Source organism: Chenopodium album, chromosome 10, assembly GCF_948465745.1.
Source record: "Chenopodium album chromosome 10, dcCheAlbu1.1, whole genome shotgun sequence".
In the NCBI taxonomy this organism is placed as follows: domain Eukaryota; kingdom Viridiplantae; phylum Streptophyta; class Magnoliopsida; order Caryophyllales; family Amaranthaceae; genus Chenopodium; species Chenopodium album.
The window spans coordinates 54,653,060-54,669,457 of NC_137843.1; the positions used below are offsets into that span (position 1 = coordinate 54,653,060).

Here is a 16,398-nt window from a genome sequence, read left to right on the forward strand (position 1 = left end):
CTCAAGTAATTCATAGTATAGTACTCCGTAGTATAGATTACGTTTATTTGTTTATATGGAAAGAAAATGTGTAAATCATTACAGTTATAATCGGGTCAAATCTCAATCACATTTCCTCGAGTAATTAACCAAACAATGATAAACTTAGTAAAGAACTCGAATGGATCAAAGAAAAATTAAACACTATTTTCGACAAGCATAGTCCCTAAAACGAAACATAAATCTTTATCATCAACGAAAAAATGAAGTTTCATTTTTATTTTCTAGTGCATCTAAAAAAAGTAACGATCGTGTGTAGAAAGATCAACTAGAGACGAAGGGAGTACGTCATTATTATCAACGAGTTTTCGGACTCTTATCTCCGCAGCATTATCAATTTATCATTGATCAAATTCCTTCTACTGAATAATACATCAATAAACATGTATTAGTAAAAAAAAAAAAAAATTAAAGAGGAAACCTAAATGAAAACCAACCAAAATTACTGTAACTTACAAATTCCAATCTGAAAATTAGGGTTAGTATACGATAACATCAATCCGTCTATAAACGCAACCGGATCGATTTAGAAAAATATGGTAAATCGAAATTAAGCAAAGTTTCGCTATAATCACTTCACCTTATTTTTGCTGAAGTGAAATTATTTTTACTAAAACAAAATTATATTTGCTGAACTTAAATTATTTTTACTGAACTTAAATTATTTTTGTTAAACTAAAACTATTTTTACTGATTTTCTATTATAATTCTTCTTTTGGAAAACTGAATTTTACTGAACTGAACTTATTTTTACTGAACTAAAATTACTTTTACTGAACTGAACTTATTTTTACTTAATATTATTTTTTTAAGGTGAAGTGAATAGGGCCTTATGCGAAGTATGTGGTAAGCCGTATGCATCTCAAGAATAAAATAATACTCGTATTTATAGATAAGGAATGGATCAATTCAACATTATCCAAACCACAATTTTAAGTATTTTTCCATGGAAATGATAATTAGAATGATTGCATCATAGCAAATTAAGTTACTATTCATGTATGAATTTAAATGGCCTTAAAAAAATGTATGAATTTAATATTTGATAAGCAAAAATCAATAAAAATAGTTGATCACAAACTCTTATATGTGGCTAGTTACACCTTATAGTCAGCCATTATGGAAATTACTTTGTCAATGTTATAAGGGTCGTTTCATTAGTGTTATAGATTTATAGGGTTATATGGTCAACATTACAAAATTTACTCGGTTAGTGTTATAGAATTTACCTTGTACTTTTACAAACAACAATATTGTGTGACTAGCCGCACACAAAACCCGCTGAACAAATGCAAATATGCAATGCCTTGTGATTTCACCTAGCCAAATACCTCTATACCATGACAAATTGACAAATACGGAGTAAATTTGTTTAAAGGTTACTGTGAAGGAATTAGGACTAGCCATCATAACATAGTCGGCAATACAAAGTACAAACACGATGAAAATAAGATGCATATAAAAATAAATTGGTGCTTACATAAAATAAAAGTGACTAAAAGAAGAACCCAAAATATTAGTTCCAGATAATTTTATTTTTAGATAAAGGTACTACTCGGTATGAAATATTGAAAAGCAATAAATTAGACTGCCCTGTGTCTAGAATTCTGGTAGAATCTAATTCTCATTTCATAAGATAAAACTCTATGCATAAATAGATACAGTAAATTGATATCACTCCTCTTTGTTTTTTTGTTACACTTTTGATTCTCAACACAATATTCTATAGAATACCTTTTAAGTTACTTTTAATCAATCAATTAATAATTATATACTAAAAGACACACCAACAATAACACATGTCATTTCCTGGTGTGTCCCTTAGTGTTTTTTTTTTTAGGAAATAAATCTTAAACAAAAATAAAATATAACAAATTTATACACAAACAAAAGATTTGATGTATCATAGACAACTATATAAACTTAAGTAAAAGAAAAAAAATTCAAGCTTTAACATAATTTTTCCCAAACATAGTGTCATGTACTTCAATAATTACATATATATTTTTAATATTTTTTATAACATAATATTGTATATCAGAAGCTCCAAGAAAGTAATTTGAATATTAATTAATTAAAATAAAATATTTCATATAACCTTCCACAAAAAACAATTAACAACTATGGAGCATAAAGTTAAGAAGAAGAAAAAAAAATTGGATTCTTAACATGTGTCATTTTTTTTGGTGCACAATTAACATGTGACATATGAGTGTAATGTACTACGTTTATTACAAAACCAATTTACTTTCTAAAAAAAAAAAATTCAAATAGAAATCTATTTACGGGTTAAATATGTAGTACATAGTTTTGGGAAATTCAATTGGTTAATAAGAATAAAAAAAAATGATACCAATTAGTTGGTGAAGTATACAAAAATATATAGATATTGTCAAATACGTATATAAAAAATATCTATCTAGCTAATAAGATTTTTCATAATAAATTCATTATTATAGTATTTTATAAAAATCTATGTTTTTTTTAATTAAATGTAATTTAATAATAAGTATTTAATATTAACGTGCATGGTACAGGACCTAACCTAGTTACACATAATATCCTGTTTGATTTTTGTTCCTACAATAATAGTGTAAGGTATTCTTTCAAAAAAAAAAAATAAGTGTAAGGTATGTAATATAAACAAGAACTAATGAAATTACAACTCTACAAGTACGTACGGAGTAATAAGGTGATAATAAATAAATAAATAAATAAATAAAAAAACAAATGGCCAAATTAAAAAAATACAAACAAATAATTAAATACAAACAACATTGGTAAGTTTCGATTACTTATAGTTCTACGAGACTACGTCTAGCTAGGTCAAGTACTCTCTTTTCAATTTGTCATTAAAAGAAAATCGTTTCTTTTGAGTTTCTTTTTTGGACTTAATCATTAACTTTTATTCTTGTTTTTTTTTCAAAAAAAAAAAAAGAAAAAGAAAAAAAAAAAAAGAAAACCTGATAGATTAGGTAAATAATCTATTTATGTATTTATGAAAAACAAGTTATAAACTTGAGACTTAGATGCTATCAGAATAGTCCACAAAAAATTTGTAAAGTCATCCAGAAAAAGAACATAATATTTGTAGTCAAAAGAACTTGCAATGGGAGATGTCCATAAATCATTATGAATAATGTCAAAAGGCATAGTAGTGCTATATTGCGAATCGTAAATAGGCATTTTTATTAACTTACCCAATGGGCAAGAGTGACAAACATGTTTAGTAGCCTTATTACATTGAACTAGCCTTCTGGCCCGTATAATGCACGGCTTGTTCATAGAAAATTGCATTAATAGATTAGTGAGGAAATACCAATAAATAATTATGAGTGTAATATGTAACTAAAAACATAATTAAAGAAATAAAAATTTTAGGACTTTAATTTAAAATGAGACTTAATAGAAAGAAGATGGAGGGACTAAAATCAAAGAGAGAAAATAAAGTGTTTAATGAAAGAGTTAAGAAGAATTGTATAATTAAAAATAAAAAATATAAAACGACATGTGGCACATTGAGTTGAAGAAGATGATAGGGAAGTGTAATAGTAAGATGACATATGTCTTTTTTGGTTTGCTTTTTTAAATACTAATAAAGTATAGATGAGATTACTACTACGCAAAGAGCTAAGAATTGCATTTCCCGGATGAAATAAATGGGAATGCCACACACTAGGAGAGACAACTACAAAAGCTGACAGAAATGAAGTAGAAATGAGGTGACAATCGGTGAAAAAAGAATAGAGATCGTAACTACTATTACATCCCACTATTTTGCTACCCGTCTGCAAATCCTTCACAGAAAACTTAAAAGGATCAAACTCAATAGAAACATTGTTATCAATTGTGAATTTTCTAACAGAGATGAGATTTTTGACAAGTTTGGGTACATGAAGGACATTGTTGAGTTCGAGTGTGTTTTGGTGTAAGGAAATGTGACCATAACCTTTAATGGGAACATTACTACCATCACCAACAATTATAGCATTATGACTATTTTTGCTCAATGTAAAATAAGGCGATAAATTACCTTTGTAATACCCTTAATATTTTAGTACTCTATCTATATATTTTATAAGGAAAAGTTTGGTTTATTTTTTTTTACTCTTTTTCAAATTTACAAATTATTTTTCTACTTTAAGTTTCGAGGACGGAACTTGTTTTAAGGAGGGTAGATTGTAATATCCTAAATTTTTCTATTTTAAGTTTCAGGACGAAACTTGTTTTAAGGAGGGTAGATTGTAACACCAGCGTATTTTGAAATATTTTATAGATAAAAATCAGATTTTATTTCGTATCTTTATATTATATCCTATTATTTGATAGAAGGTTAAAACCCTATTTTAATTTAAATATGACTCTACGTTTTTTTTAGCATGTATAACTATTTATTTTTACTAAAACCCTAAATATTCATATGTATGAAGCCGTCACTTTTGTGATATTTTGACTGAGAGTTCTCGCCTTTTACAATTGATTATTAATATCATGCAATCTTGAGCAATTTTTTTTTTCAATAATTTTGAACTCAACCTTCGTGATCATCAAAGCATGCTAGTAGTAAATATTTACACTCATGAGTCCATTATCATTAATCACCCTAATGCAAGTCAGTTACCAAGGCCTTCGTGATTCCTTTTTGTCGAGGCTGTAGATTATGGGATTGGTTTAGTCCAAAAGGTAATCACACTATCGATCTTTTGGAGTTGGTTGATTATAATGTGATTGTATTAAATTATTAGAATTATTTGGTTATAATTTGTTTATGGATTGTACTCTGTATTATTATTATGTGTAAATTTTATAATTGTTATTCGTGTGATCAAGTTTGTATATGTATATGATTAATTACTGGTATTATATGATTTGATTGGATTTGAGTATCGTATTACTTTTATTGTTTATAATTGATTATTTCTAGGGTTTTAATGTTGTTGCTATAAGGAGTATTGTTGTTGAGTTTTTAGAGTTACTGATATAATATTGGGTTGAGAACTGATTATATTTGGCTATTAGAATTATTTCCCTATAAGAGTTGAGACATTTTATGAATCGAATTGTCATGTTATTTGGGAATCTGTGCCATTGTTGAGATATTATAAATTAATTTGCGAATGGTTATTTGATCAAAATATGAGATCAAAAGGTTGAACATTATTATTTTGTTCTTGGTTTGAGGCTCGGCGTTATATACCTTAGTCCTTGGTGTGTTGGTAAGAGGATGATAATCATGAGTTAAGAATGAGGTACAATCTTTATTATTTATTTTTCTATGGTCCCCTACAGTGGGATTTGGCCCATATGTGGTCTGGTTTAAGGTGTTTTCAGGTTATTGAGAGTATTCAAGTTTTTATACTTGTTGGTTTGTTATTCGAATTACTCATGTCCAAGGCTAGGTATAGAACAAAGAGCATGACACACTTATGGGTTATATGAGTGAGTTGAGTAAAGGTTTGTATTATTGTTCGAGGTTGAGTTAATAAAGGTTATTTTCAGAGTACAATGTGTAAGGTTGTTTTGAACTGCATTGTTTAATTGATCTAGTAGTGTTAATTATTATATTATTCTTTGTATTCTAATATGTGGTGATTACTCAACTTTTGCTAACGTGTGTATTATTGTTTTGTTGTGCTACTTGTGTTTGCGGCCATGTCTTTTCTTATGGTGGTCCTGCGACAATCTATTTTGGAATTTGTCCTTAATGGTGAGCAGTCAAGATTGTTTAAGCAGGTTGATCAAGTGATCGTAGCTAAATGAGCTCAAGTGATCGATTAGTGTTTTTATAATGAGTTTGTAAAGTTGTATAAATAGTTCACTTAGATTATTGGGTTGTAATATTGGGATTTTGTAAGGCTTAACACTTGACAAGCTGTTGAGTGTGGCGGTAATATCTCCAATTTAAGTGTATGCTTTCGCAATTTTATTCAAAAGTTGTTTATTCTTCCTTTAATTCTTGTTTATTATTAGTTAATAAATCGGGGGTGTTACAACCTTGAGAATTAGTCATATGAGAAGTAGCACCGGTGTCCATGTAATAGTTGGGGTCGGCTAGAGACATGGTGTGCATTGCATGTTCGATGTTTGTTGGCACATAACCCGAAGGGGGAGGTGAGCTGTTGGTGAAATAAGCATGTGGGAGACGAGGCCCAAGGATCCCAGACGGATTAGAGTTAGGCCTGGTTGGCCATTGAAATTGGGCTGGGCCTTGAGAAGGATATGGTCATGGTGGAGTTGCCCATTGCCCAGGAGTCCAATATGCCCAGGGTGATACATCCATCCCGGGGCTTGCTGCTGCTGCATATGCTGCGAAGGCTGGGAACCACCAAGCGGCTACTGTTGTTGATTGCTCCGACCAGAACCGGTGGAGCCACCACCACCCTTACCCTTGAGGTCGCCCTTACCCTTATTGTTTTTCGGACCACCACTGCGTGAGTTACCACCCCATTCTGACCAGAATTGACCGGGCTATCACGGTGATTTTGCTGTGCCGTAGGGAGAGCGTGGGACAGATGGGCTTCCTAAGAGGTCTCAATTGCAATGTCGTCAGTATTACTTTGCTCCTCAAGCTCGAGCATGGAACGCAATGTATCAAAAGAAGGCAGGGGATTAAGATGTCGAACGGACGTTTGAAAGGGTTTATACTCCTCCGAGAGACCTTTCAATAGTTGTAGAGCCATTCGATTGTCGGAGACTGTATCTCCAACATTCTTCAAACTATCAGCAAGGGATTTGAGTCGGGTGCAATAGGGCTTGACACCATCAAATTGATCAAGCCTCGTATTGGTGAATTGAGCATCGAGTTGTAGGGCGCGAGCAGACTAGTTGTTATGGAAAAAAATTTCCAAACGTTTCCTCGCATCAATCGCTTTGTCATCGGGATCGACGATGGAGTTGAGAAGGTCAGTGGATATTGTGCCATATATCCATTGACAGACAATGTCATCAAGGTGCTGCCAGAGGACCATATCAGGGGCTACCTCAGCGTCCTTGTTCTTGACCGAAGAATCAACTGGTTTTGGCTTAATGTGATCAATGACCAAATAAGCGTGGCAATGGAGTTGAGATAGGGTAGACTAGCTGTTAAATTGTTTCCCATCGTAATCAAGGGTGATAGGTATACATGCCTTGATATTCGGCACCAAGGTTGCAGGATGAACCTTTGATTCAAACATGGTGAAAATAAAGGATGAAGAAAGAAGAGCAGAGAAGAGAGCGGAAGAGAGAGTTAGGTTTAGGGTTTAGGATCGAAACCTAGACTCGTGATACCATGAGAGAATGTGAGAATATTTTCCATGCTTTCTCATTAACGATTAACCAATATATACAAAGTATTCTAGGTTAAACTAGTGATAGGCGTGTCACGTACCTAACAAAAATAAACCAAACTAGACCACTACTATGTAGACGGGCAAGCAAGGGTCGGATCCCAAGAGACTATGGTTCAACTAATTAAATAGACTCAAGCAATTACTAAGCAAGTAACCAAATCAAAAGAATGAGAATCAATAACTAAAGAACTAATTAAAGCGATTAAACTAAATAATGTGATAAATCAATGCTAAAAACATCCAAGATCAAGCATCACCACGAATACAATTAATGCAATAGTCGTTCTACCCCTAACATATAATTCAATTGATTAATGAGGAAAAGTAATCCCTATATAATACCAATGGTCTCTCTCGAGTTATCAATGGCTTCTCTAATCACAATCAAGCCTACTTCCGTGGAATCATGCAAATTAAAGACCTTGAGCACATTACTCTAACTTCCTAATCATCCGTTCAACTACTCCCGTGATGAACTTCAAACCCTTAATTGATTTATTCAAATCCGTCAAAACCCAACTCCCGTTGTGATTAAAACAATGGATTATTAACAATACTAATTATCCCTAATCTAGCATTGGCATGAGCACAATCAATTAAGCATATCAATTGCAATTATCATTAGAGAAATTAAAGAATTAAATCATGCATCAATCATAGTCGGGTTCCGCTAGATCTTGGAATAAAGAAACTACTCACACATATTAACGAAAGCAAAAACAATATTCAATGAAGAAAACATAATTAATAAGCAAGTAAAATTAAAAGAAGGAATAAAGATGAATACCAATTGCTTGAATGAAGAAAAGTACCAATCGTTGATGAATAAAGATTAAAACTTGAAAGTGCAAATTAATCTAGATCTAGAGAGAATATTAGGGTTCTAATGAATGTTAAAAGCTGCTAAAATAATAACTAAGTATTTTTAATCAGCTTTACAAAGGGGTATTTATATCCCTTAAAATAAGAAACCCGAAAAAATGCTGAAAATAGGTTCCGCGAAACTCCGCCCGGTCAGACCGGGCAAAGCCGCCCGGTCGGGCGCGATCACCAACTTGGCATTTCACACGAAATCTTGCTCGCCCGGTCTGCCAGGGCAATGCCGCCCGGTCCGGGCGGACGGAGGCTGAACTTTCCACCTCTTTTCTTCTTCGCCCTGGCTGCCAGGGCAATGTTGCCCTCCAGGGCGGACACGGGAAAAGTCTCTTCCATCCTACTAAGCTCTCGTGGCAATCCAAAATGCGTCCAAATCATCCGAAAATCTTCATATGCCTGTAAAATCAATCAAATAGACCAAGCCACACTAGAGAAGAGGATATTAGCGAGAAATAGCTCCGTAGAGCTTAGAAATCACACAAAAATAGCTATAAACCGAGGGTAAAATGTGGTATAGAATGTGTACATCAAATTCCCCCAAGCTATCTTCTTGCTTGCCCTCAAGCAAGACAATCAATGACTAATAACAACCAAATAAACATACTTCACCCCATAATACATTTGAAAATATCATACTCAAAATCGAAATCGGACACACAAGCATCTTAGCCAACCAATCACCTCATTCAGACTATCAATCAACCTGAATGGCCATCAAACAGAGTCAACCATGTACACATAAGGAATCGATGACTAGAATACCTCACTTAGTGGTCACTCTGCACAATTTTAAGTGGCGAGCTAAAAATGAGCCCGATCTCTCTCCATCCCCACTAATAATGATAACCCCCCTATCTCACAACACTCGCGTGTTTAAAGGGTGATAATGCCGCTCAACCTAGTCAAACGTCGACTCGAAATGTGACAAATATTCCAGCATTTTGACAAAAGACTCGTTTCACATGAACACAATACTAAGCACGAAGGTCAGAAGGTCTTTTTCAAGCTTGTAATGTAGGCCGGGTGAAAATGGGTAGGAAAAATTTGAAAAATGTAGGCAAATATAGTCCCTCAGGGAAGCCATCAAAAATGAACAGTGCAAATCAAAATCCCATCGAACTAATTTACAAGAACACACACTCCAAACATAACTTGGATTGAGAGCAACTACCTTATTCACCCTACATAACAATTCATCGTACTACTCTTGTTTTTGAAGCTCATTTATTTATTCATTAAGAAGCTGATTTTTTTTCTTTTTTTTTTTCTTTTCATTAACTTTTTTCCCTTTTTTTTTAAATAACAAACTATAAGAGCTTCAAAAATAGATCATATAGCAAAAATTTCAAGAACCTTCAAGCTTCAAATTTATCTTCTCCAAAACATCACCACAAACCATAGAGAACACCAAGATAGATGGCTCCCCCAAGCTAGACTTGGGATAAGTTACTAATTGGGGCCGATAGGTTAATTTTGTGACTTAGATGAAGAACATGGACAAGGCTACAACATGGGTAAGCAAGAAGGGAACAGACGTTTCTAAATTCATCTGGAGGCTACCTAATGAACATGGCCTTCGTCCTCCTCATCGTGCATGTGCAATGTATCATGACACACTACTAAAAGTCTCAAGTCAAAACTAAGATCAATGTCACACCAGGAACTAACACACATAAATGAATATTAAAGGCTCAAGCCTCACAGTTAACACAGTCAAGCTCTAGATTCATACACAGTTGAGCAAAGTTGACTTCCATTAGGCCAAGACAATCCAAAATCAGATCATGATCATTTAATCCGCATTGCAAGTCTTTCAATCAAAATCAAGCTAAAAAACCTTTAAATCATCAAGGATAGGGGCACAGGGAAGTAGTTTACTAGCTATTCATCGTCATGATTCACAAAGTAACTGCCCAAAGCCAAAAGTGATCCCTCCCCCAAGCTAAACTTCACATTGTCCTCAATGTGAACATATATTGAATAAGAACAAGCAAGGAAAAAAGAAAACTAGGCCCTACTGGCAGAGGCGGGATCATACCTAAGGGCGGAGCTGGGACCGCCCTCAAAATAGCGTTGCATCATAACCCCAAACTAAAAAGAAAATAAATAAAAAAAATAAAAGATAAAATAAAATAAATATAAAAAAAACGGAATGGGTTGCCTCCCATTTAGCGCTTGTTTAAGGTCTTTAGCTCGACCCCTTTTTGGTAGCTCAACCTGGGTCACCACACGGAGAAGATACTCTGTGGTATTGCTCATTAATATATCCACCTCCAAACAACTCCTTCAAATTAGAGTTGATGTGTTTTGTATCCGAGCTTATTGTGAAGTAGTTAAATCCATCATGTGGTAGAATATAGTCATTTTTGCTCACAAGATTTCTATTAGAAACACACTTATCAACCAAAGGGTTAATAGCATCAATTCTCAAACAAGTACCACCATCGAAAGTAAAATTATGGTCATTGAAAAGCTTAAACACAACTTGTTTATCTTGAGCTCTAATGGTCACTTGTCCTTTAGGAACATCTATTAAAGCTTGACTTGTAGCAAGAAAAGGACGACCAAAGATTAGTGGGATCTTAAGGTCTTCTTTCATATCCACTATAACAAAGTCAACAGGAAAAACAAGTTCACCAATCCCAACTAATACATCTTCAACTACACCCTTAGGGAGTCTAACAGTTCTATCAGCCATCTGAAGAGATACAGGGGAAGGTTTAAGGTTTTTCAAACCTAATTTGTCATACACGGAAAAAGGCATTAAGTTAACACTAGCACCTAAATCACACAAGACCCTATCAAAATATGTTTCGTTTATCATACAAGGGATAGTAAAACTACCAGGATCATGCAATTTAGGTGGTAAGCTATCATGTAAAAGATCAGGACATTTCTCCTTTACTACCAAACTTTCTAATTTCTTATCATTACGATCATGATCTAGAATTCCTTTCACAAAATTTGCAAATTGAGGCATTTGAATTATAAGATCAGAAAAAGGAATGGTAGCATATACCTTCTTAAGAGTCTCAGAATACTTCCCAAAATGCTTATCGAGCACGGCTTTTGATAACCTTTGCGGGAAAGGCATCGGTTCCTCATAGGCTTGTGGAGCAACATATTTGGGACCTTCTCTCTCATGCTTCTCTGTTCTTGACTCCACATTGCACACTTTCTCTTCAAATCCTCCCGTAAACAATTCGTCTCTCTTCACGAAAATTGCATTGCATTGTTTTGTTTGGACTTTTGCTTGATCTTGAAGAGTTGATAGATGACTCACTTGTTGTGATAGTTGAGAAAGGTGAGTTTCTATCCTCTTATTTTGAGCAACGAGCAATTGGATCGAGTTTTCAAAATATTCATTCTGCCTTGCTTGTAACTCAAATTGCTTTGAAATAAGCTCTTGTTGTTGTTGTTGTGAAGTAGCAAAAGTCTCCATAATGGATTCAAGATTTGAAGATTTTGGTGGTGGTTGGTGCATGGGATGATGATTGATAGGTGCCCTTGGTTGAAAAGCGGGTGGTGATGGAGGATTCGCTATAGCTTGAGTGTTCTTGTATGAGAACCCTTGATGATTTCTCCACCCTTCATCAAATGGCATTGTGGAGGTCGTGGTATAAATAGCATTAGCTTGCTCAATCGTCATTCCATCATAATTGGGTTGACACTCCCGTGCAGTATGACCTTGCAATCCACACATCTGACAAGTTTCCATCGAGGGTCGAGGGGACTCAGCTTGGAGTTGATTGACTTTATGAGTTAGTGCCTGCACAGAACTAGTCAACATGGTTAGAGCATCAACATCATGTTTATTACCTATGTTGATAGCGTTTCGTCCCCTTGGATGATAATTATCATTAGCCGCCATCTTCTCAATCAAATCCTTTGCATCGGTTGGGTTCTTCGTCATGATGGAACCTCCGGACGCAGCGTCAATGTATATGCGAAACTCATGGGTCAAACCATTATAGAACGTTTGGATCAACATCCACTCTGGAATACCATGGTGAGGGCATTGTCTTTGCAATCGTTTAAATCTTCTCCATGCCTCATATAGGGATTCGTCATTGGATTGATAGAAAGTAGATAGCTCGTTCCTTAATTTTGCGGTTTTCTCTTGCCCTAAGAATTTGACTAGAAAGGCCTTGGCAAGCTTGTCCCACGTATCAAAAGAACCAATACCTTCATCTCGTAACCACTCCCTGGCTCTATCTCGTAGTGAAAAAGGGAAAAGGCGTAGTCTAATAGCATCATCAGTGACACCATTGAGCTTCATAGTGTCACACTTCTCCAAGAAACTATCAATGTGACTCACAGGGCAATCATTAGGTGAGCCCGCAAAAGAATCATTGGAGATGAACTGTATGAATTGGGGCTTCAACTCAAAACTCTGAGCGGTGACAGGTGGTCTAACAATACTGGAGAGGAATCCGGTTGTTGTATCCGGAATACCATACTCCAAAAGAGATTTTGTTCCCGGATTGACCATATATCTTGTATTTCGATTTTTCCTCCTTTTACCTCTTCTTCTTCTTCTTGCAGTAGCTTCGATCTCAGAATCAAAAGGTGTTAAATCATCTGAACCTGAACTTCGAGTTTGCATGCAACAAAGAAACTAGAACGGGAGATCAAAAACACAAGGAACAATAGCCGAAACAACAAAATATATGCTTAGTAAAAACGAATCACAAATAACTAGAATGAAACCGTTAGTCCCCGGCAACGGCGCCAAAATTTGATAGGCGTGTCGCGTACCTAACAAAAATAAACCAAACTAGACCACTACTATGTAGACGGGCAAGCAAGGGTCGGATCCCAAGAGACTATGGTTCAACTAATTAAATAGACTCAAGCAATTACTAAGCAAGTAACCAAATCAAACGAATGCGAATCAATAACTAAAGAACTAATTAAAGCGATTAAACTAAATAATGTGATAAATCAATGCTAAAAACATCCAAGATCAAGCATCACCACGAATACAATTAATGCAATAGTCGTTCTACCCCTAACATATAATTCAATTGATTAATGAGGAAAAGTAATCCCTATATAATACCAATGGTCTCTCTCGAGTTATCAATGGCTTCTCTAATCACAATCAAGCCTACTTCCGTGGAATCATGCAAATTAAAGACCTTGAGCACATTACTCTAACTTCCTAATCATCCGTTCAACTACTCCCGTGATGAACTTCAAACCCTTAATTGATTTATTCAAATCCGTCAAAACCCAACTCCCGTTGTGATTAAAACAATGGATTATTAACAATACTAATTATCCCTAATCTAGCATTGGCATGAGCACAATCAATTAAGCATATCAATTGCAATTATCATTAGAGAATTTAAAGAATTAAATCATGCATCAATCATAGTCGGGTTCCGCTAGATCTTGGAATAAAGAAACTACTCACACATATTAACGAAAGCAAAAACAATATTCAATGAAGAAAACATAATTAATAAGCAAGTAAAATTAAAAGAAGGAATAAAGATGAATACCAATTGCTTGAATGAAGAAAAGTACCAATCGTTGATGAATAAAGATTAAAACTTGAAAGTGCAAATTAATCTAGATCTAGAGAGAATATTAGGGTTCTAATGAATGTTAAAAGCTGCTAAAATAATAACTAAGTATTTTTAATCAGCTTTACAAAGGGGTATTTATATCCCTTAAAATAAGAAACCCGAAAAAATGCTGAAAATAGGTTCCGCGAAACTCCGCCCGGTCAGACCGGGCAAAGCCGCCCGGTCGGGCGCGATCACCAACTTGGCATTTCACACGAAATCTTGCTCGCCCGGTCTGCCAGGGCAATGCCGCCCGGTCCGGGCGGACGGAGGCTGAACTTTCCACCTCTTTTCTTCTTCGCCCTGGCTGCCAGGGCAATGTTGCCCTCCAGGGCGGACACGGGAAAAGTCTCTTCCATCCTACTAAGCTCTCGTGGCAATCCAAAATGCGTCCAAATCATCCGAAAATCTTCATATGCCTGTAAAATCAATTAAATAGACCAAGCCACACTAGAGAAGAGGATATTAGCGAGAAATAGCTCCGTAGAGCTTAGAAATCACACAAAAATAGCTATAAACCGAGGGTAAAATGTGGTATAGAATGTGTACATCAACTAGGAAACTATACACCAAGATAATTACCAAGATAATTACAAAACAATAAATACATATACAGATTATTTACATAATCTATCAAAACCCACAAAGAGGCTACTCAATTAATTAAATCAGCCGAAGCAACAAGCAAGTTCATCAATAATACAATTAGGGATTACATCCGTCCACATACGTTGGCCAACCTCTCAAGGTTGAAGACGATGAGCCAATTCATGGGCTATATTTCAGTATTTTGTTCCCTTCTCGCTTAATAAAAGACCAAACAACTTTGGCAAAACTCAAAAGCAAGACTAAGCTCTAAGATATCAGCTAGCAACAAATGAAAGGAGCTAAACCCTGTACGTACGAAGCAGCATCACTAATACGTACTTTGTAGTATATTAGATGTAGAAATGTAGAATCTAAACAAGCATATGATAATGCGGCATTCATACAAGTATTTTAAACGACTTGAAATAAAATGATACTGTAAAAAAAATTACTGAAGTTAAGTAGTTTAACATTCAAAGATCAGCAGTACAATACCAAGATAAAGAATTAATAAAGATGATTAGTTGTAGCATAAGTATTGGTTAATTAATTTAAGTTACTCTACGTGGAAAATGTAGAATAGCGAGTAATTGTGACTTTGACCTCATCCTTCATTTTCCACTTTTCTATTTGGATTAGCTAGAAGATAATTAAGTCATATTTATTCATTCTCTTAGGGCTTGTTTGGTTGATGTAGGAAGTAAATTCCCATGGAAATTTCTAATTCATGGGAAATTACTTCCTTTATTAAAAATTCCTAGGAATTACATAAATATGTTTGGTTGTCATGTGAGAATTTGTAAATCATGAGAATTGTGAATGACTAAGGGAGGGGTGGATAAGTAACTTCCCATGTTTTGTAGGAAGTAAAAATTCCCATGAATTGTGACTTCCCCCATTTTTGCTTTTTAATATCAACCAAACAACATACCCAAAAGGAAATTCATGGGAACTTTAAGTGCCCATGGAAACTAGAGGCAACCAAACAAGCCCTTACTTTCAGAACATTTTCCTCGTAAATTGCTCAATCCAAAATTATTTCCTACTTTGCATTGATTTATAAACTAAGACCTTGTTTGGTTCACCTTATTTTTGCTTATCTGATCTGGTCTGATCTGATATGGTCTGGTCTGGTCTGATCTGAATGTCAAATTTGACCAAACTTTGACCTCAAATATACGATAATCTATACGGAAAAAATATATCAAGTGGGGTCTTGTTAAATTAGTAATAATGTGTATTTTATTAATATGTGATTTTCATAATTTTTTTCATTACGAAATTAAAGATATTTAACGATAAAAAACTGCACATAAAACGATGATCTGATTTGAACTTATTTTTTCTGATCTGAACTTATTTTTTCTTAAATAAGTAAACAGGGCCTAATTCCCGGAATATTGTCCACAAAGATTTGTTAACTAGTTTTATTTTTTATTTTTATTTTTATACTAATTCAACCAAGAACGGCAATCGACGATAACGGTTTTACAGCTTATAACCGCAATCACAGATTGCGATTTAATATTTTAATCTTCAATGAAAGCCCTGATCTAGTTTGCGATTTCAGCATGTACTCCCTGCCACTTATATTAACTAGTATTCCTGCCCAAGGTAAAATTTCCCAAGGAAAATTTAATTACTCAAAACCAAAAATCTAAGGCATCTTCAAAAAAAAAAAAAAAAAAAAAATCCAAGGCATAATGCTCTAAGTAAACCAAATAACATAGTAAACATAATTGAAGGTCGAAAAAGGCGGTGGGGAAGGAATCCAAGCCACAACGCAGCGTGTTTACGATGGTGAGAAGATAGTGGTCGCCGTGAAACTCTATGGAGGAGAGGACAACGGTGGTCGATTTTTTTTGGTGATGCTCTGTTTTTTGTTTTTTTTTTGAGAACTTTTTTAATTACTACTTTTGATAGAATGAAATGAGGTGGAAAAGAAAAAAAAAACTAAAATGATATCCGATCCTAAGTGAACAATACTTTGG

At 34.5% G+C, this 16,398-nt stretch overlaps 1 protein-coding gene and 1 non-coding gene across 2 annotated transcripts; one reads left to right on the forward strand and one right to left on the reverse strand.

The window, feature by feature from the left end:
- Positions 1-10,458: 10,458 nt before the first annotated feature.
- LOC145565429 (uncharacterized) lies at positions 10,459-12,738 on the reverse strand. The gene is made up of 3 exons (XM_081625438.1): positions 11,091-12,738; positions 10,774-10,982; positions 10,459-10,641 (listed from the first exon to the last, which is right to left on the reverse strand). Exons 1-3 carry the CDS (start codon positions 12,736-12,738, stop codon positions 10,459-10,461), a joined length of 2,040 nt encoding a protein of 679 aa, XP_081481564.1.
- On the forward strand, positions 12,248-12,354 carry LOC145565738 (small nucleolar RNA R71). Its single transcript, XR_014095119.1, has one exon. It is a non-coding gene; the product is annotated as a small nucleolar RNA R71 (small nucleolar RNA).
- Positions 12,739-16,398: the final 3,660 nt, after the last annotated feature.